At 58.7% G+C, this 21,187-nt stretch overlaps 1 protein-coding gene across 2 annotated transcripts; it reads right to left on the bottom strand.

Annotated features, from left to right (window-relative positions):
• Window positions 1-1,131: 1,131 nt before the first annotated feature.
• On the bottom strand, window positions 1,132-21,113 carry Hps4 (HPS4 biogenesis of lysosomal organelles complex 3 subunit 2). Of its 2 annotated transcripts, none has more exons than XM_069994625.1 (14): window positions 21,025-21,113; window positions 18,843-19,303; window positions 16,863-16,953; window positions 15,340-15,483; window positions 12,551-12,658; window positions 12,196-12,312; window positions 11,010-11,104; window positions 10,295-10,367; window positions 8,030-8,066; window positions 7,482-7,578; window positions 6,421-7,123; window positions 2,990-3,122; window positions 2,560-2,668; window positions 1,132-1,819 (listed from the first exon to the last, which is right to left on the bottom strand). In XM_069994625.1, exons 2-14 carry the CDS (start codon window positions 18,881-18,883, stop codon window positions 1,648-1,650), a joined length of 1,920 nt encoding a protein of 639 aa, XP_069850726.1. In that variant the 5' UTR covers window positions 18,884-19,303; window positions 21,025-21,113; the 3' UTR covers window positions 1,132-1,647. The 2 variants fall into 2 exon arrangements, with proteins under 2 accessions (XP_069850726.1, XP_069850725.1); XM_069994624.1 differs by lacking the exon at window positions 21,025-21,113 and adding an exon at window positions 20,466-20,979.
• Window positions 21,114-21,187: the final 74 nt, after the last annotated feature.

Here is a 21,187-nt window from a genome sequence, read left to right as displayed (position 1 = left end):
CTCTCCTGCACACTGGGGCCCGAGGTGTTCCCCTGTGAGGGGAGCCGGCCTCCTGCCCGCTGCAAACGAAGCCGTCTCCTACCCCATGCGGCCGGCCCACCTCCCGCCACATCTGGCAGAGGCCCCGGCCCCCCCCTCCTCCGGCCCAGCTCCCGCCCCCACCGCCCCGCCCACGGCCCAGCCGGCTTATCTGTTCAGCACTTATTTATCTCTGCGCTGAGGGGGTGGAGCCCAGGGCCCCCCCACACCAGCTGCTGTACCCTCAGTGCCTCCAGACCCCAGTTTTGAGCCGGCGAGGCTAGAACAGCTGCTGCTAAGGCCTTGAGTTTGGGGGCCAGACCCATTGGCTCCTCCTGGGCCCCTGGGCTGCCTGACTGGGCAGAAACTGGACACATCACCCACCAAGTTCTTCCGCAGGGACCACTGAGGAGCAAGTGGGGCTCCGTGCTGTAGGATGGGAATCTAGAGGAAGGGTCTGAGGCTCAGAGGGGGCAAGCATGTTCCCTACCTCTTCCCTCTCCAGTTCCATAAAGCAATTATGAGGATTTGAACATGGGGCCTTCCCAGTTCCACCTGCACTCTACCCCTGGGCTTGGCCTCCAGCCAGGCTTTTTGCTAATTAGAGATTTTCCTGCCCAGATTGGCTTTAAACTGTGACCCTCTGGATTTCAGCTTCCTGAGATGGGAGGACTGTAGGTGTGAGCTACCAGCCTGGACAACACAAGATGCCTGCCCTTGGCATCATCCAGACAACACAGAACGTCAGGGCAAATGGTAACGGGTGCACGAGTCACCTCAACGGCCTGAGCACGCAAGTCCGTGCCTACATTCTAAGCAGACACTCCAACGGCAGACTCGAGTGCCAGCCTGGGCCCCTGCAGTGCTGGAGGGCAGCTCCGGACGCAGCCCCCTCTGGGGCACAGTGAGTCGGGGGGGAGGGGCGCGCGGGTGCACAGGGGCCCCAGGAGGCCTGGACCTTGCTTATGCCCTATGTTGTGAACAAGGCCACTGGCTGGGTGCTGTGGCTACACCTGTAACCCTAGCTCCTCAGGCAGCTGAGACCTGTTGGATCACACGCACACACGCACATGCACACATCGCCAGGAATACTAGGGACGACTCAGCCCTCTCCAGTGCTGCTTCCTTTATTCTTAGCCCTCCGCAACTTGTTTCAGGAAAGCGACACCAGGCCGTAATGGAGCACAGCTAGGGTGCCTGGGGTGCCAGATGCCGCAGAGGCTGGGAAGTTCCCCCGTGGGCCCCGAAACACGAGGCATGAGGCACGAGCCGCCGTCCACGGAGGGACACACACACAGGAGCACAGCTGGACGTGGTCTGGGGCCCCCCATGGGACGGGGTGCTTGCCCAGCCCGCCCTCGCCCAAACCGGCACATCCTCAGGCCCTGCGCCCCACCTCCGGGGCGCTGGGGAGCCCGAAGCTGGGGAGGCAGCTGGGGCTGACGGAGCTCGCACGGCCTGCGGGACAGGAGGCACAGAGAGGGAGGAGCAGGCCCTGCAGGACCCGGCACCACGTGCGACCCCCACACCCCAAGGAACCCAGGCAGGGAGCTCTGCGGTGCACAGCGGTGGCGCCCTCTGGGCCGGGCCTTCCGGCGGGCCGGGGCCAGGGTGGGCGTCAGGGCCCCGTCAGAGCAGGTTCACTCCGTGCTTCAGCAGCTTCTGCCTGGCCTGGCCAGCGAGGCCAAAGGCGCCGTCCTGGGGGCTGGGGAAGCCGGAGCTGCGGGCCGGCGGCGCCAGCGGCTGGAAGTAGGTCTCCTGGGCAGGGCTGCAGCAGGCGTACACGGCCGTGGCGGCACTCCTGCGGGCAGCGTGACAAGGCCGGGAGGGACACCTGTTGTGTGCCGTGCCCAGTAGGGCACCGGCGCTGCCGCCGCGTTGGGGTTTCAGGACGCGGTGCCCACAGACACTGTCGTCAACACCCTGGGCCTAGGTGGCGTGTGGTGGGCCTGACCTGAAGCTGTCGGGGCTGGGTGGGGAGGGTCGTGGCCAGTCCCCCTCCCCCTGGAGCAGCCCCATCCCCCACCACTCTGAGAGGTGCCACATCAGAGTCTCTGGAAAGCTGAGTCTGCTCCCCACACAGGGTGATGGGGGGGGGGGACCGGGAATGGACAATGACGACATCTCCTGTGGACATGGAGGCTGAGGGAGGAGGGAGGGACGGCAGGGCCCGGCGAAGCCCGGCCTCCTCGGGGAGCAGGGCGGGCTCCCTTCCTAGCGACAGGAGGGCCGGTCCTGCTCCAGCTGCCGGGGACCCCTGGAGCCATGGCAAGGTCTGGAGGGCCTGACTCAGATCTGCCACTGGCCTGGCTGCACCCTAGCACCGTGGGGGCAGGCACAGGCATCGCTTCTGGAGGACTAACCGCAGGAAGAACCCCGGAGCCGTCCAGCGACCTGGCACTGGTGTGCAGTGGACCTGTGTGTCATGCGGCGGCCACAGCCCGGCTTCGGCGGAGCTGGTGGCAAGGGGACAGCCGGCCTGCCAGGGCGCAGCTCCGCCCTGGGACCTGGGGTGACAGAGCGGGGGGGGGGGGGGCTCACCTGGCGGTCATCTCGTACAGTGTGGGCAGCCGGGCGAAGTCAGAGTGCATCAGGCTGACGGCCTGCAGGAAGCGGCGGTCCACGGGGGTGGGCCCCAGCAGCAGGTTCGCTTCCAGGAGGAAACAGAGCCGGTGAGCAGCTGAGCCCAGCCGCCCTTCCCTCCCTTCCCAAGCCCGGCCCAGGTGCCTGGAGAGCAGGCAGAGCCGCCCTGGCCACGAGCCCACAGGGCTCTGTGGGCATCTCAGAGTTCTGGGGCAGACCCCACAGGCGTCTGAGCACGCGTGAATGCCTCTCGGACCACTGAGGAGACAGCCCACCAGCACCAGCTGGTCCATCTGACCCCGCTTGGGGCCAGAAAACCTGGGGCTCCCTCCACTGGCTTCTAGAAGGCACTCCTGGCGCTCTGCACTGGCCAGTGCGTGCTCCTCACCCATCAACACGCCCTGCACGCGGTCGTAGTGCACAAAGCTGTGCGTGCGGCTGGTGGGGCCGGCGTCCTCTCTGGGCAGTGTCTCCTGCAGGTGGACTTCCAGCCCGTTCAGGGACGCCAGGCTGCCATGGTACTGCAGAGGGCACAGCAGCGGGTCAGCAGGCTGCCTGCCGCTCGCCAGGGACCTACTTCACACCTGGGCACCCAGCAACACCGCAGTGCGCCTGGGCACAGTTCTGTGCAGTTCCGCCCGTGTGGACAGAACACTAGCTTACAACCTACAAGTTCCACCCTGCGGACTGAGCGCCAGCTCACACCCCGGGTCCCGACACGTTTACGTCAACATCGCGTGGCAGAAAAGCAAAAGGAGGAAGCGGGGACGGCCCGTGAGGCAGAGAAGCTGTCCACTGTGGGCACGGACAGGGCAACCAGCTCCCACCAGGCACCTGAGGCCACACGCCTGTGCTTCCAGAACCTTCCCAGAGACAAGTGCAGATAAGCTGAGAACACAGTGCTGTCCCGCTTGTGTCATTCTTACGTGACAGAAGTGGTGCAAGCCATCAGTAGTGATGGACACTCGCTTTTTACCCTCCTGGCAGGCTGGGCTGCCATCTCTGCAGGTGGGCTGCGCCGGGGGCTCCAGGTGAGGCCAGCCTGCCGGAGCTCCCTACACAGATGCCCAGGGCTACGTCCGTCACGCATCGCCCCAGCTGGGCAGACAGACGCCCAGGCAGCCGCCTGGGTTAGCCAACGTGCTACCCAAGGCCGGCTTTCCAGTCAGGCAGTGGAAAGGGTCATCCCTGCAGGTCATGTCGCGGGAGCAGGGCGCTGCAGCCGCTGTGGGGGTGGCGGCCGGAGGAAGCCATCGGGCTTGTGACCAGGCCCCGGAGGCACATTCCCCCGTAAGCACCTCAGAAACGGCAGCATTCCCTGGCTTACTGTTTTTCCTTAGGGTCAGGGTCAGACTGGCCTGCGGCTCAACAAGCGTCGGCCTCAGCTCCCCATGCGGGGACTGCCGTGGAAAGGCACCCCCAGCCCACGTCCTGCCAAGACCCTTTCTCAATGCCCGAGCCCTGCATGGACGCAGGCCGGCCCTGGCTGCACCTCACACTGCCCCCACCCGCACCCCTCGGCTCAGGAGCCTCCCGTGCGACCAGCTGTGTGCACGTGTGAGCCCGCGTGTGCGTGCACAAGCACCACTGGAAGCCCGTGAATGGCACCCGTCCCGTCCGGCCTGCTGCCCGAGGGAGAATGGGCGCAGAGCAGGCCAGAACGAGCCCGTTCTCCCCGGAGGCACCGAGCCTGGCCTCCAGCATCTGGGGTCTTAACTCGTACTCCAGACAAAACTGCTTAGCCGTGACTAAAACCAAGTGAAACCAAGTGCATTCGCAGACCACCTCTGCCTGGCTGGGGAGAATGAGTCTGTGAGCTTCTGCTGGGTGCTTGTGGGGTGCTCCTGGGCCCAGCCACAGCTCCCCCCCCCCAGCACAGTGGGCCACGGGGCAGAAATACCACTTTCTGGGTCTCTATGAGGAATGGGACCCCAGAACATCCCTAGAAAGGACAGCAACGCAAGGTCCCTGATCCTGACGTCTGGTCCACCCTCCCCTGGCGGGGGCCCTGGGCGGTACACAGCCCGCCAGATAGAGAAAGCAGGGCAAAGACCCGCCTTTCCACATCACCTCCTGAGGGCCCTCCCCCACTGCCCGGTCAGCACATGTCCAGGGGCAGCAGCAGCAGGCGACCTGCTGGCCAGGGTCAGAGGTCAGGGATCCCCTGGGGCTCCGGCAGACCTTACAACAGCCACTGCGCTGTCCCCAGCCAAGCCTCCCACTCCCTCAGCCCACTGGACCCCGACCATCCTGGCTGCTGCTCCGCATGCCCTGGGGTGCTGCTGGGCCCCTCCCAGGAGCCTGCAGCAGGGACGGCCTTAGAAAGCAGCAGGACTTCCAGGAAGCTGATCAAGGATGTGCTAGGCGGATGAAGGTGGAAAGGCAGGAGCATACCTCCCCCATGGCACACAAGGTTTGCGCTGCTGAACCGAGCAGTCCCTTCTGCTCTTCAGACAGGGCAGCCGGCACCCGTATGCACTCCACCTCGAGCCCAGGCCCACGCCTGCTTCACACGAGCCTCCAGCCCCACACGCCCACACGCCACACCAGTCTCTGGCCCACATGCCCACTGCACATGGGAGCCCCTGGAGCCCATGCCCACTGCACACATGAGCTCACAGATGCTGTCACAGCAGCATGTGGGCCACACGCTGAGTCCCGGGGGCCGGGCTGGCACAGGGGGACATGCACGTTGGGTCTGCGCCTGCCAGCTTCCACTACAGCCAGGCCGAGCTTTTGTACTGAGGACAGGTGCAGAGCTCCTCCCACAGCTGCCCCAGGGTAGGGCCCAGGTGACAGGCGCACAGCTGGATTTAAGCCATCTAGACGCCGGCCTTCAGCACATACTATGCCTAACAGGACCGGGGAAACTGAAGCCTGAGGCTGTAACCAGAACCCCAGAACCCCGCTGTCATCAGTCGGGTGGACAACCATCCCTGCCGACAGTGAGTTCACCGAGCGCCAGAACAACACAGCTGGGTGCCTGGGGCCTGTGGAAGGGGACAGAGACCAGCACCACTCCCTGCTTCCGGCTAGCAGCTCCAGGCACGGACATGCCCTGCAGCCTCCCCTCCCCACGCTCCAAGGTGACCTGCTGGTTTATGGAGGCCACAGCCCTGCACGCCAATAAGATCGGCTTCAAATAACATGGATTAAGGAGAAAAACAAGCCAGCCCCAGGACAGCGTATGCCCTGCAGCAACTGCTACCCGCTGTTCCTGCGCCGCTCCTGCCAGCGAGGCAAGGCTGTTACCATAGCAACTCCATCCTCAGTGCGGCCCGGCCTGGAGAAGGTCAGTGTGCAGGGAAGGGCTGGAGAGGCTTCAGAGCCGTCTGGAGCCCATGGGGATGTTAGATGGCTCCAGGCCACAGCCCTGCGATGCTGGCCACAGAGGGGAGAGGGACTGCCACTGGGCCGTGGCACACCGCCACAGAGCACATTCCAGCAGAGACGGCAGCCAGCACGGCCCTGGCAGGGAGCCGAGGCAGCCTCATGGCCGTGCGGCATCTGGAATGGGAGCCCAGAACCACCCTATTGACCAGGAAGCAGAGGCCCAGAGAGGCGTACTGCAGGCCAGGCCCCTCAGCTGGAGAATGAAGCAAGACTGTCCCAACTCCTCCCTCCTCCCAGGACCACGCCTCATACCCTGCAGGAGGCGGGAGAGCACAGACCAACGCCTGGCTGCTTTGCACCAGCCCTGCAGAAACACGAGGCTCTAGCCAGGCTGTGCCACAGGTCCAAGGTTGAGCCAGCCTGTCTGCACATCTAGGAGGCAAGAGAGGCTGCACAGAGGCCAGGGGAGGGGTTGGGGACACTCACCACCTCCTCGATGGCCACATCGTCTCCGAGCAGCGGCTCCTCGGCCAGCAGGGACAGCGCCAGCCCCTTAACGCTGTGCGTGTACAGAGCCATGGGCACGAGTCTCACGTGGGACCCTGCTGGGGTCAGGCTAGAGTCACCTGTGTCTGCAGAGGCTGAGCTGCATGGGGGACCAGGGGCTGCATGGCCCCCGGAAAGTTCATTTTCTGTCTGCCCTCCCCTGGGGGGAGGGTCTTGGCCGTGGGCACCAGCAGGGCCTGGAGACTGCTCCCGGGCTGCGTTCTGGGAGAGTGGCTCAGGTGGTGTGGGACACGGAGGGCAGGTGCCGGCAGTGTCCGCGGGGGGCTCGAGTGTGGGGCCGCCGCAGGCGTGCACGCAGTTCTCGCTGCACGGACCTCTGCCTGGGCTGCCCTCAGGCGGGAGGGCACCGCGACCCAGGGCTTCTGCATCACACACTGCAGACAAGCCCCGCTCCCCCTGTAGGGAGCCACGGCCAGGGTCCCGTTTCCAGGCAGTGCTGTGCAGCCCAGGGCCAGGCAAGTGGCCCTCCTCCTCCCCGCCATCTGGCCACGCTCCATCGGGGGATGCGGGCCCGGAGGTGGCTGTGGACGCCACATGCCTGATGGCGACTTCTCCGGAGGCAGAGGTGCTTCGGGGAGGATGGGGCTCTAAGCCCTCCTGGAGTCTGGCTGGCGAAGGAGAGCTGGCAAACAGACGAGGAAGGGAGGTCAGCCGCGGCAGGACGCTCCGCCGGGGAGAAAGGGAAGGCACAGTGCGGGGGGACGAGCGCGCAAGGTGCAGCCTCACTGGAGCGAAGGCCCCGGGCTTTGCGTCCCACAGCAGCAGCCCTCCCAGCACACGCGCACTGCTGCCATGTAGCAGAGGGAACCCACATGCAGCCTCTCGCCCGAGGAAGCAGAGGCCTCGGGAGAAGCCCCCTCTCAGCCCTGACGACCCCACAAGCTGCGGGTGCTGCCTTGCGGACAGGAAGCGAGGGGGGACGGAGGTCCAGGGCTGAGGGCGCTCTGGCACACCCCGGGCCTGCTCACCCACCCACCTACCTGGCTGTCCGCTGCACTGCAAACTCACGGAGGCTGGCAGCCTCCTTTTCGGTCAGGAAAACCGGGGTGATCCGGACGCCGGGGGGCAATGCTGCTCCTGGAATTGCAAAGCAACATGGGCAGGGCTTGCCGCTGGGCCCCAGAGAACAGAGGGCCATGCTCAGCCCAGCGCTGGGAGGACGGGGAGACTCAGCGCCAGAACCTCAATGGCACTCAGTAAAAAAGCCAGACCTGAGCTAGGAAAAAAGGGACCAGCCCCCTCGGCCCCACCTGTGGACACGGCCACACCCTGCAGCATGTGGCTGCTCCCCGTTCTTCCCAGCCCAGCCCGGCCCCTGGAACTGCTCTGCCCAGCACCACGTTGGGGGATGTGAACGCAGGGGGCGGGAGGGTGTGGCAGCATCAAGTCTGGCAATTAGGAATCCAACGGGCGATGCCCTCCCAGGCAGAGGAGACACACCCGAGCCCTGCCAGCCTTCAGCTGGCTCGGCCCTCGCCAGGCGGCATGACAGAGCTGCTCCCCAAGGCCACCCGCATCACACACTCACCCGCCTCCTGCGGGGCGGCTCCGGCTGCAGGCGGCTTCTGCAAACAAGCACACACACACACATGCACGGGCTGGCACTGGGCACCATGATCTGAACTTGACCCAAACACCACGGTTCTGCTCACAGGACTCAGCCACAACCGGGGAGCAATGCTCCCCAAGCTGCTGGCAGAGCCTACCCACCTGGCCTGCCTCGAGCTTGGGTGCAGACCTGTGCGGCCTTCTCCCTTTGGGAAGCTCCAGTGTCCATAGATACACCTGCCCCGGGATCCCCGGCTGGGGCACCGCCTGACTCCCACAGGACCAGGCCCCTCATGGCTGGACCCCATTTCCCACTCATTCTGCTTCATGGCCAAGGGAAAAAAAAACTACCACCATTTGTAGGCTCCCAAGAGACCCACCAGAACCAACCACAACACAGAAAGACACTCTCCCATTCCCAGGCCTTTTTTCCTCAGCCATTTCAAGAAGCCACACTTTCCGTTACTACTAGACATCTACTCCTCCAGGCCAAAGTTTTGTTTTGTCTTGTCTGTGTATTAGTCCTAGAGCTTCAATTCTAGGCCTGGGTGCTGTCCCTGAGCTTCTTTTGTGCTCAAGGTTAGCACTCTACAACTTGCGCCACAGCTCCGCTTACAGCTTTTTTGGTGGTTAATTGCAGACAAGCGTCTCACTGACTTTCCTGCCAGGGCTGAATGTGAACCAGGATCCTGAGACCTCAGCCTCCTGAGTAGCTAGGATGATAGGTGTGAGCCACCAGCATTCACCACTCCTTAAAAGGTTTTTTTTAAATAATCCTCAACTGCAAACTCACGATGCTGTTCATGTGAATGCTTTTCTCATTTCTGTCTGCCTTTTTGTACTTTCGAAACATGGGAGCGGTAACACTTCTGCCCAAAGCAACAACATGCAACCGACTCCCCAGAATATCCCTGGCTACTCTTTTGCCACTGATCTATAGTGACAGCCCACCTGCAGAGGTTCTGGTGGTCCTGTGGTTTGAAGTCAAACATGTGAGCCGTGTTCCCTGTCCTTTTGCACTGTTTTTATGGGTTTTTTTTTTCTGAGATGGGGTATTGCCTTCTGCCATAGGTGGCCTACAGTTTACACTTTCTGCCACAGCTGGAAAGAAGGGTGTGTACCACCTTGCCCAGCCCTTCGAAGGGGCCTTGCATACTTGCTGCCCAGGCTGGACTTGAACCACCATCCTCCACATCTCTGTCTCCCAAGTAGGTGTATAATCTCAGTCTACCCAGCCCCTGGCCTTGGCCCCACGCATGCTTATTAGCAGGTCCGTGAAGTGTTCCCTGTGGGCAGCTGGCGCACAGTCCAGTGCTTGCCAAGCCTACCCTGCACGGCTGTTCGTCTGACTTAGCAGGTTTGAAGCTACATCTTTTCCGGCAGTCAGTCTTGTCTTAGTGGAGATTTCCAGTGAGAGGAAAGGGGACCCGAAAGGCCGTCCTGCCAGACCCCACCAGCAGGGGGCGAAGAGACTTCACCTGCAGGACAAAGCTGTGTGGCATGGAACCACACAGCCTCACAACGCTGCAGAGCAAAGCATGTGGGTGAAACAGGTAGGGAACCCTGCCTTCCAGGAGCTCTGCCCTACCCATGTGCCAGAAAAACATGACATCTCAGGCCAGCATGTGGCTCACACCTGTACTTGCAACAACTCAGGCAGAGAGAGAATTGAAGTACAAGGTCAGCCTAGGCGAAAAGTTAGCATGACCTTATCTCAAAACACAAGCTGGGAAGTGGCATTGTGGCTCCAAGTGGTAGAGCGTTAGCCTTGAACAAAAGAGCTCAGGGACAGCGCCCAGGCCCCAAGTTCAAGCCCCAGGACTGACAAAACAATAAACAAGCTGGGTGCCGTGGCATTTACTGTAATCTCGGCTACATGAGAAGCATACATTCAAGGATCACGGGTCCTAAACAGGCTCTGGATAAGAATGTGCCACCCCATCTGAGACGCAAGCTAAAGCAAAAGGCCTGGGGGAGTGGCTCGGCAACGGTTACCTGCCTAGCAAATGTGAGGTCCTGACGTCAACCCTTAGAACCACTGAAGAAACCACAGCGTCCCAGTGTGGAAATGCACAGGCTGAGTTCCACCCAGCCCGAAGCAGCAGTTACCCAGCCCAAGGAAATACGCTTCCATCTTGCCTGGGAGTGCAGTAAGACCCCGCGGGCAGATGAGGGTGCCGACAAGGTTTGGGAGAACGTGTTCCCACCATGCCCAGCAAGTGCTCTGTGAGTGGCGCGCGGGTACCTGGTTCCCAGGTGTGGACTGGCGAAGCAGGACCTTGGCGGTGAGGGAGGGTGGAAGCTGGGTGCTCACGGTCCTAGGGATCAGAAACAAGGACAACTCCATGAACAGGGGACCTCCAAGCTTAAAAGGAGGGGGGGGTGGCTATTTCCACTACTCAAGAGGCCCTGGCTGCTTCCAGTTCCAGCTGGCACAGCTCATAGGAGGCCCTTGACAGTCCCTGTGGACAGCTCCCAGGCCCAAACCCCTTAGCCTGGCTGGACCAAGAGGGGACCGCCTATGAATATCTTTCCAGGGACAACGCTGAGTGCTCACACACATGGCGGAAACCCCAGCAAACCCGCAGCATCTTCAGGGCCTATCCTTGTGATGCCAACGAGCTGGAGCAGCTCACTTTCACAGGGCACTGGGAGGCCGGCGGAAGGTGCCCCACGCAGGCTAGCTTGCTAGCCCTCTGCTCATGTGCTGCCGCCGGCATTTGTACATGGACGCTCTGAGAACTACAAGGTCCCTCTTCTACCCCAGCCCACTCCAATATGACAACTTCTGGTACCTACTGTGCCCTAAGCCATGACTGCAGCCAAACAGCCTGCACGCACAGTAGCCAGACACTGAACCCCAGCCCGGCCCCACCATCCCGGCATCTACAAGCAAGCAGCCAGAGGCTGAGCTGCAGCCCCCAAGTCCTGCCCCTCCCAGCCCCTGCGGCATGACTCACAGCCCCCGGTAGAGGACACAGCCGGCCAGGATGTGAGGTGCGCGCTGGCAGGTCTGCAGAATGAGCGTGGCCTTCAGTAACAGCAGGGGCTCTACCTGTGCAGGGAGAGTGCAGAGCCCCATGGGCACGCTCAGAAAAGGGGTGGTGGTCCTGCCTACAGGCAGCTCCCCACCCCAAACCTGGAGTGAGGAGAAGGCGTCCCACAGCACGACCATCAGGACATAGCCAGGTGCCAGATTCTTGGCACAAAGGCCTGTGAATGTGGCATCCGGCTACTCTCTGGGGACAAAGCAGATGGCCTAGAGCACCGGCTGTCAGCGCTGACAGGAGTGGGCAGCAGAGGGGGAGAGAACGCCCACGCCAAGGCCCTGGGGGTGGGGGAACCACCACCCCCTGCAGCCCAGTCCCCAGGGGCACAGCAGGAGGAACCAGCACGTACACAGGTCCCACAGCCCAGAAACGCCAGCCTGCTCCCGCCTTCCACTGGGTCTGCCTGGCCCAGCTCCCATCTGCATGAGGAGTCACAAGACTCTAAAGCTGAACACAAGCACCTGCACCCCATCGGGAGCTCTGCTGGGCCGCCGGCGCTCAGTGTAGGAGGAACAGAGCCCCAGAACGCCTGCCTGGTGCAAAGTTCCATTTACTCCCTTCTCCTGGCCTCGACAGGGCCCAGCCCCACCAGACCCCCTGAAAGGCCTCCGCTATAGTCACTGTCACCAGACTCTCCCAACAGGACAGGAGTGGAGCGTCCTTGGCTGGTCTAGCGGAGTTATGCCCTGCCCTGCACACCAGTCACACACTGCTTACGAGTGAGACGAGGAGTGTGTGCCCATGGCACACACATGGCAGCCGCATGGGCAGCGTCACTCACTGAGGGCCAGTGTGAGCAGAACGCCTCAGACAAGCCCTTCCAGGCCCTCTTAGAGACTGTCAACCTGAGAGCCAGCTACACAGATGGTGCCCCAGGAGGGCAGAGGACAGGAGTGGCGTAGCTCAACCTGCAGAGGCGGGGCCTGGTGGCCCCTTTCCTGAATGGTGGCTTGGTGGCGCTTGAGACGCAGCCTGCTGCCCAGCAAAGCAGCTCTGGAGGCCATGCTTGCCTCGTCCTCAATCCCCAAGCTGCGGGGATGCCACGCTCATATGCAGCTCCGCCCCGGCACAGCACGGGCGCAGAGGCAGGGGTCACCTTGGTCTGGTCGAGGTTCCAGAGAGAGTCAAATATCTTATGCAGCTCCGTGGTGTTGCTCAGGACTCGCTCAATGAAGGCGTCCCACTGCGCGGCCAGCTCCTCCCTCGATCGCTTCTGCAACACCAACGGCCCGGGGTGGCACCTGACATCTGGGGCACAGACTTTGGCAAAGGGGCTCCCGAAGGCATTCCTCACTTGGGAAGACAGCCCTGCAGGAAGCCTGTTCTTATCCCCACGCGGGTCATGCCTGGCTCCCACCGGTGTCCCGCCTTTGCTGGGGAGAGGCTGCTGCCGCCCGGCCATGCTGGCTTGCCAAACAGGCCCACAGGACCCTGCACCACAGCACACGTACCTTGTAAGCCAGGGCCACGGGGCCAGTGTAGAAATGAAAGAAGCCAATGAGCTGGTCCAAAAATCGCCTGCAGCTGCTGTCGGGGAGCTCCACGGCACAGCCCAGAGCCTGTGATGAGGGGACACAGGAGGACAGGTGCTTCTCTTGCTGAGAGCAGGCCCAGCACCCCAGCCTCTGCAGATGCCGGGGGCCCACCAAAACCCATCTGAGCCCGGGCCTCCTGCAGTCACACTGCTGTCCCCAGAGAACAGGTTCTGAATATCCCTCTACCCGTGCCAACCTGTTCATTCCCCAGGTCACCCTCTCCTGCAGGACTCCTCCATGATGCCTGGTCCACAGACCACGGCCCACACTGGCCTCTGTGTACCGTGTGGGCTGGATAATGCATGTGTAAGTGAGGTTTCATCAAATTGTGCACAGCCAGAGAAGGCACTGTGGGCAGCTGCTGAGTGAACCACCAGATCTAACCTCCCAGGGTAGAGCCTAGGGCCCTCATTACAAATGGCAAATACTTGCAGAGGTGGAGGGTGAGCTCTGGCAAACCCTCAGAATCTGCCCTAAGGGAACCAGCAGACATTACAAAAGCACACAGCCCTGCCACCTGACCAGAGGACAGGACTGTGTTCACTGACACCAGCCACACAGGAAGCATCCCCTTCCCCCAGCCGGCCTGTGGCCGAAGGCAGATCCAATCACCAACCCACCAGCTTGCAGGGGTGGGGAGCTTTTTTTCTGCCATTTGGATATTTATAACATCATCACCGACCATACAAAATTATCAGTACAGGCAGATGGCTGTGGGCAGAGAAGCAAACGGTCTGTCCTTGTCCCGTTATGTACAAATGATTTCCAAGGCCACACGCGGCGGCACACTGGCAGACGTGCCCCACCCCTGGCAGAAACCCACAGCTGAGTGCACAGAGCAAACGCAAAGGAGGCAAAAGATGGAGGGAGAGCTCTCCTGGAAACAACCAAGACCAGAGGCCTTCCACTACTGGATTCAAGACCTAGGGTAAGGCCCCAAGAATGAAGTCACTGCAGAGCTCACACAGAGCCTTCCAGACCACGGAGGAGCTCAGGCCCTAAACCCATCTGGCCAGTGACAAACAGCATCCACAGGCCGGGGATGCGGCTTAGTGGTAGAGTGCTCACCTAGCATGCATGAGACCCTGTGTTTGATTCCCTGGCACCACAAAAAAAAAAAACAAATGAAGTTGGGCTGGGAAGGTGGCTCAGTGGTAGAGCGCTTGCCTTGCATGCATGAGGCCCTGGGTTCGATTCCTCAGCACCACATAAGAAAAAAGAAAAAAGCCGGAAGTGGTGCTGTGGCTCAAGTGGTAGAGTGCTAGCCTTGAGCTGAAGAGCTGAGGGACAGCGCCCAGGCCCAGAGTTCAGGCCCCACAACTGGACCCAAAATAAATAAATAAAGTTTTAAAAAGAAAATATTGTCAGGGCTGGGAAGGTGGCTCAGTGGTAGAGCACTTGCCTTGCATGCATGAGGCCCTGGGTTCGGTTCCTCAGTACCACATAAGCAGAAAAAAAAAAAAGCCGGAAGTGGCGCTGTGGCTCAAGTGGTAGAGTGCTAGCCTTGAGCTGAAGAGCTGAGGGACAGCGCCCAGACCCAGAGTTCAGGCCCAAGCCGGACCAAAAAATAAATAAATTAATAAAAAGAAAATATTGTTAAAAAATAATAAACAGCATTAACAAGGCCAGGGGACGGTTATCCATATCAGTACTGGCAAAGCCAGTGCACTCTCATAAATATTAATCCAAATTTGATCTAGGACCTAGATTTATTTACCTATTTTTTTTGGGGGGGGGGCGGGTAGGTTGTGTGGCTTAATCTCTGGGCCTGGGTATGTCCCTCAACTCTTCAGCTCAAGGGGAGCATCCTACCACTTGAGCCACAGAACCACTTCCCGTTTTCTGGTGGTTTATTGGAGATCAGACTCTCACAGACTTTCCTGCCCTGGCTGGCTTTGAATGGCAATCCTCAGATCTCAGCCTCCTAAGTAGCTAGGATTACAGGTGTGAGCCACTGGCGCCTGGCCATTTACCTATTTTTAAATTAATTTATGGTGCAAGTGGTCCTGGGGCTTGACCTCAAGGTCTTGGCACTGTCCCTGAACTTTTGTGCTCAAGGCTAGTGCTCTACCACTTTGAGCCACAGCATCATTTCCATCTGTTTAGTAGTTCATTGGAGATAGAGTCTCATGGATTTTCCTTCCCAGACTAACGTTGGACCATGATTCTCAGATCTCAGCCTCCTGAATAGCTAGGATTACAGGTGTGAGCCATTGACACTGGCCCTATGACCCAGACTGAAAAAAAAAAACTATACAAATGATAAAAGCAGTGACACTGATTAAGATGCATTGTGTCCATAAACTGCTTTATTGCAATGGCAACTTCTTCATACAACTACTTAAAGATAATAAATATATATTTAAAAAAAAACTACACAACTTTTACTGAAACAACAACAAAAAGAAGAGCCAAGTGGTAGGTGTGGTTCCTTAGGACACAGAGAGCACTGAACACAAAACACTGATTACACAGCACTAATGTCAAAAATGTCTGCTCACCAAAGAAAAGCAAGCTGCTGAGTGTAGCTTGCTTACATGCTTGAGGCCCTACCACCGAATAAAGAAAAGAGATGCCCACAGGCTGAGCAGGGGCATCCCATGACACCAGCACCTGTACAGTGTCACAGCCCTGTGGGCAACAGGTCCAAATGTGGGCCCACGGACCACCCCAACACCTGGCACCTGTCCTACCCGCTCACTCACCCACAGGTAATCTCCGTGAACCCTGATGGCAAACTTGAGCTTGCGCAGGTGGATGAGGGCGGGGGCGGAGCCGGAGATGTGGGAGATGCAGCGCACCACGCCCGCAATCTGGCCACACAGCAGCTCCTGCTGTTCCAGCAGTGTCTGCAGGGAGAGGGATGGTTTCCAGACACAGGTCCTGAACAAACAGAAGCCACAGGCCAAATCTAGCCTGTCGCTGTGTTTATAAGGCCCAGGAGCCAGGAATAAAAAAAAAAAATCCCAGTAAGAATACATAGTGGAGCCCACAGGGGACAGGCAACGCCTCAACCTCCCACCTCAGGCCTTCTGTGGGCTTGCCAAGCCTGGCGGGACCCCCACCATGAGCACCGGAGTTGACTGTACATGGCTCCGTGTTGCGACGGTGAGGGGCACATGCCTGGGCACCGCAGGAGCCATGGCACAGAGGGACCAGGCATCTGGGTTAATCCCAGCCATCACACGGTGGGCAGGGAGGGGGGGCACCTAGATTCCTAACACATCCCAGCCTTCTTGGAGCCACTGGACGGCCAGCTGTGACGTGATGCCACAGCGAGGCCATGGGCCACCTTCCTGAAAGACTGCAACTGTAGCCCCGCCACAGCACTGGCCCACAGCTAACTGCACGGGATGAGAAGATAGGAAATGATGCCACAACTCCATGGAACTGGAGGTGGGGGAGAGGGAAGGGGAGGGGATAGTGAGGACTGTTATAAAGGGATGTAAGTATAAAACAACCAAGTAGAAAATGTAGAGAACATTGTTTGGACTCAGATTAGAAAAGACAAAGAAAAAGTAAGGGAAAGAAGAAGGGAGGGACCCAGACATGGGGGCGGGCCGAGAGACCCAATTCATCTTAAGATAACAGGGCAAAATTAACACACAGTTCAGGTGTGGCGGTCTTTAGAGTCCTTTTCCATTACTGGATACACACTGATAAGATACCCCAAAGTTCTGAGTCTGTTTCAAATTACTCCAGAAGACAGCACAGGGGTGTGTGTGTGTGGAGGGGGTGTTTCCTGTCAAGTTGATGATGTGCTGTAAGTGCTGAAGCTAGGTATGGCTTAGATATTCTCCTCAGTACCTTAGTGTATGTTTCAAAGAACCCTTTTTAAAACAAGCTGATCAAACTTCATATGGCAGGGGTTGGGAAGGTGGCTCAGTGGTAGAGCGCTTGCCTTGCATGCCTGAGGCCCTGGGTTCGATTCCTCAGCACCACATAAGCAAAAAGAAAAAAAGCCGGAAGAGGCACTGTGGCTCAAGTGGTAGAGCGCTAGCCTTGAGCTGAAGAGCTGAGGGACAGTGCCCTGGCCCAGAGTTCAGGCCTCACAACTGGACCCCCAAAAAAAGCTTCATGTGGCAGAAGAGCTGGAGAAGGGGGAGGGGGCAGGACTTAAGAGGAGGCCAAGAAGCAAGCTCTAGCCTCAGCACAGCAAAGCAGGGTAGAGCACTTGGTACAGCTAAGTCCAGCTGCCCAGTGTAAATCCTAGCCTGCTGCAGCTTACCTGAGATGGATAAAAATAGCAAATACCAGCTCTGGTTGGGTCGCCTTCCTCCTTTACCTTGGAGCCATCATAAAGAAGAAAATAATTCCACCTGGCAAGAGAGCAGAATAGAGCCATGATCCCTGAGCCAAGGACAGCAGCCTCGCCCCGCAGGGCTCAGGGTGTGAGCCTCCTGGAGGGCTGGGAGAGAAACCGGGAGCCACCACTAGACAACCCGGCTCCGTAGTGCAGGAGAGGCAGATGGAAAGCCCGCCTCTTCCGGCTGCAGGAGACTGTCGGAACGTCCACTTCGCCTCGCAGCTGCATGGCCTGGTGTGCGTCCCTCAGCTCTGACAAGGAGGGCGGTCACCAGTCAGCTGTGCTCCTCGCAGCTGCTGGCACTGGGGGTGCCGCACCTGCCATCCGGCAGGAACCCCTGCTCTCATGTGGCCCTTCATGGAGGGCAATGGGCTCTGCTGTCTGTCTAGGCACACTGGGGTTCAAACATGGGCCCCCAAAAAAGCCCTGCCACTGGAGCCCCACCTCCAGACACACATGCGATATCAATGAAGGGTACTGAGTCAATAGTGGGTGGGGGGATGGGTTTTTCAGAGTTTACAGGGAAACACCAAACTCTTCTCTGAACATCAAGACCTTTCCAGGCTCTACGCATCACTCAGACAGGCTCCTCAGCAAGTCCTCGCTTCCCTTGGCCTGCACTCTGTTTCCTGGAGGAATCTTCCTCCTGACTTCCCTCCTTTGTTTCTCAAGACCTTTTTCACCTTATTGTTTGAAACCGGGGCTCACTGTATGTCCAGGCTGCCTCAAATTCTCCATCCTGCTACCTCCACCTCCCAGGTGCTGGGACTGATTACAGGCATGCACCACTACATCTACCCTTCTAGACTTCTTACAGGCCACATTCTGGTACAATGATAATCACTAATACTCAGTTTCTCGTTAAGTATATTCCATTTCACTCTCCAAAAGCATAAGGCTCAGGCAGCAGCATACAGCAGGGGTGGGGAGACAGCACTGGGACCACTGTCACTGGCATCATGTTCAAGTGGATTTGTGCCCTGCCCACCCCTCCCACCTCAGCTTCCTAGTGACAAGCACCACCTCCAGCAGGATCCAGTTCCTCAAAGTCTAAGGCCAGAGGTGCAACTCATTATAGGGCCAGGCACATGTAAAGGGCTCCCCTCCCTTCCCTCTTCCCCCTTCCTAGTTCCTAGGGGAAGACCCTGCGCCCTTCTAGGAAGGCAAAAGAAGGCCGGCTGACTTGCATCTATAAAATCAGTCACTAAGCCCTGCTGAGTCTAGTCTATGGCACCTTCTCTGGTGATGTAGAAGTTAACCAGGAGAAAGGATTGGCCCATGTGAGGATGAGCAGGGAGCAGAGTCTCAGGCAGCTCAGGCAGACATTGCTAGACTGGCCTAACTTCTTCCTGCAGTGTAATCATCCCCTGAAAGAAGTCTGGGCAAAGGGGACCAAGCCCAGGCTTGCAAGGTTGCTGCATCGGCTCTGGAGTGGCGCAATGCCCATACTCCGTGGGACTGCTCCAAGGAAAATGGCTGACTGACTTTCTTTCTCTCTCCTTCCTTCCTCCCTTCCCACCTCCTCTTGATCTTTCTTATGCTGTACCAGTCCTGGGGCTTGAACTGAGGGCCTATGAGCTCTCCCTGAACTTTGGTGCTCAAGGCTGGCACTCTGTCATTTGAGCCACAGTTCCATTTCTGACTTTTTGGTGGTTAATTAGAAGTTAAGAGTCTCACAGACTTCCCTGTCCAGGCTAGCTTTGAACCAAGATCCTTTAATAAAATCATGACAACTTGCCTGAGGATTACTGTTATTTCCCAGTTCTGTTTTGAGACAAACTAGCCTCACACTTAAGATCTTTCTGCCTCAGCCTTAGTGCAGAGATTACTGGCGTGCAGCCCCACGCGAATGACCCATCCAGCAGCCAGGGAGAGTTACCCAACAGGGGCCCCACTACTCACCAAGAGGCCGACTTTGTCCCTGCAGAGGTGGAGGTGGCCATCTACCCTCAGGCCAGCTTCATCCTCTTCACCTCTTCTGCTTTCTCTTCCACCCAGCTGGATCCCCAAACCAGAGGATGTGGGCGTGGCAGCTTTGTTGTTTTCTGTTAACCACTGTCACTTGCAGGCTTTCCATTCAGCATGAAAGTGCTATTTCCCTTCTGTGCGAGCATATTAGAACTCAGGGAGGGAATGGACTAGACCCACTGGAGAAGTCAAATGCACCAGTTGAGATTTAGGAGTTTCAGCATGGCTGCCCACATGCTGATCTCAAGCTCCTCTCCCAGAGAACCCCACAGGAGAAAGGCAGACTAGGCAGAAGCGGCTTTCTGATAGGATTCTGAACTTATCTAGTTCAAAGACATCTCCAAGGTTCTTTCAAAGGTTCTGACATTTCCAGTTCAAATATAAGTGCCTTGGCTCTGAAGTAAACACAAAGAACAGATTATTTCAGAAACCCACAAAATACCATGTGATCCCAGCAGGATTAAGTAAAGGCTATGTCTCAGAGGAGCTTTCTATAATGGTGTAAATTGTTCTAAAATTCTTAAAAGGGCAGCAGAAACTTCAAACTATGTTCCTTTGTTCCTTCAACAGTTATAGTAAGTACGTGACCAGAAAATGAAATTATTATGTGGAAAAGAACTGGGTAAGAAGGTCAGGTTCCAGTAAAGTGGCCACTCTTGTAACAACGGGACCCAAAGTAATTGTCGCTTGACGGCTCAAAAATAATCTGGAGGGGGCTGGGAAGGTGGCTTCATGGTAGAGTGCTTGCCTTGAAGGCTTAAGGCCCTCGGTTCAATTCCTCAGCATCACATAAGCAGAAAAAGCTGGAAGTGGCGCTGTGGCTCAAGTGGTAGAGCACTAGCCTCGAGCTGAAGAGCTGAGCGACAGCACCCAGGCCCACAGTTCAGGCCCCACAACAGGAAGAAAAAAAAAAAATCTGGACACCCAGAACTTCAGAGCTGAGCAAATTTTCAAAAAGCAGAAACTTGGGTGCTGATGGATCATGCTCGTAGACTGAGCTCCTCAAGAGGCTGAGGTCTGGGGGAAATCACAATTTAAAGCCAGCCAGTCTGTAAGACTCAATTTCCAATTAATCAACAACAAAAATCCAGGCTAGAAGTGAAGCTCTAGTGCCAGCGGAGCAAGTACAAGGTCTAGAGCTCTTATTATTTTTTGTTTTATTCTGGGATTGGGGCTTGAACTCAGGGCCTACGCATTGTCCCTCAACTTTTTTTGCTCATGGGCTGGTGCTCCATTTGAGCTCCAGCTCTACTTCTGGCCTTTTCGTGGTTAATTGGAAGTAAGAGTCTCATGGACTCTACTGCCCCAGGCTGGCTCCCAGAACTTCGATCCTCACACCTGAGCCAAGAGCCACAGGCACCCAGCCCTATAAAGAAAGCTTTCAAAAACCACAAGAGGGACAACTCAGCGTTAGCATGGAATTTCGTGTCAGAAGGGGACTAATCCATCTATGTGGAATTTTCCCAGTCAATAAAGATAGCTACCTTGACAGCCCTGGAAGGAAACTGCAGAGACAAGAGCTGCAGTTCCGGGCGGGAAGGCCAGCCACCCACTCACCGAAAAGCCTCCCTGGGACTGCCACTCATTGGTCTGGATAAATCTGCAGGCGAACAAGGTTTAATCCTCCCTCGGGTGACAACCCGATCGGTATTCCTAACTGCCATCCACTCCACATCTGCGGGGCAGGGAGGGCCTGGGTGCACTCTGAGGCTCCCTAACCCCTCGGTTTGTCCTCAGCTCTGGCTCCCGGGCGAGGCCCCGCTCCCCGGCCACGCTCGCTGCACGCGAGGGAACGCATCCGGGCACCCGTGGGGAAGGAGGCGTCTCAGTCCCCGGATGCCACAGGCCCGTCCCGCCTGCCGTCCCCACCTTTCACTCGAGGACCGGGAGGGGATCCGGGCGGGACTAGGAAAGGGCTCGGGCAGGCTAGGACGTGACAGCCACCCACCCGGGGGACGGCCCAGGAAAAGGGGAGCGCGCAGGCCGGGGGCCGGCGGCGGGCAGTGGCGGGCGCGGCCCCCGGCCCTCGGCGTCCAGGCCCGGGTCAGGCGGGGCCCGCCCGCGGCGTCCCCGAGCCCCACCCCGACCCCCTGGCGGCGACTACGGGACTCCGGACCTGGAGCTCGGGCGGCGACGCGACGCCCGCGCGGTCCCTGAGCGCGGAGCCGAAGCCGGAGGTCGGAGGTCACGCGCAGTCCCGCCCCCTGGGGGCCTCCGGAGAGCCGGCGCAGGGCGATGACGCCAGGCCGCGCCGTTTCCCCGCCCCCCCCCGTGCGTCG

Source organism: Dipodomys merriami, unplaced genomic scaffold, assembly GCF_024711535.1.
Source record: "Dipodomys merriami isolate MVZ:Mamm:240054 unplaced genomic scaffold, mDipMer1.0.p SCAF_45, whole genome shotgun sequence".
In the NCBI taxonomy this organism is placed as follows: Eukaryota; Metazoa; Chordata; class Mammalia; order Rodentia; family Heteromyidae; genus Dipodomys; species Dipodomys merriami.
The sequence above is the reverse complement of the archived record's forward strand: the minus strand, read 5'-3'. Positions and strand labels throughout refer to the sequence as shown.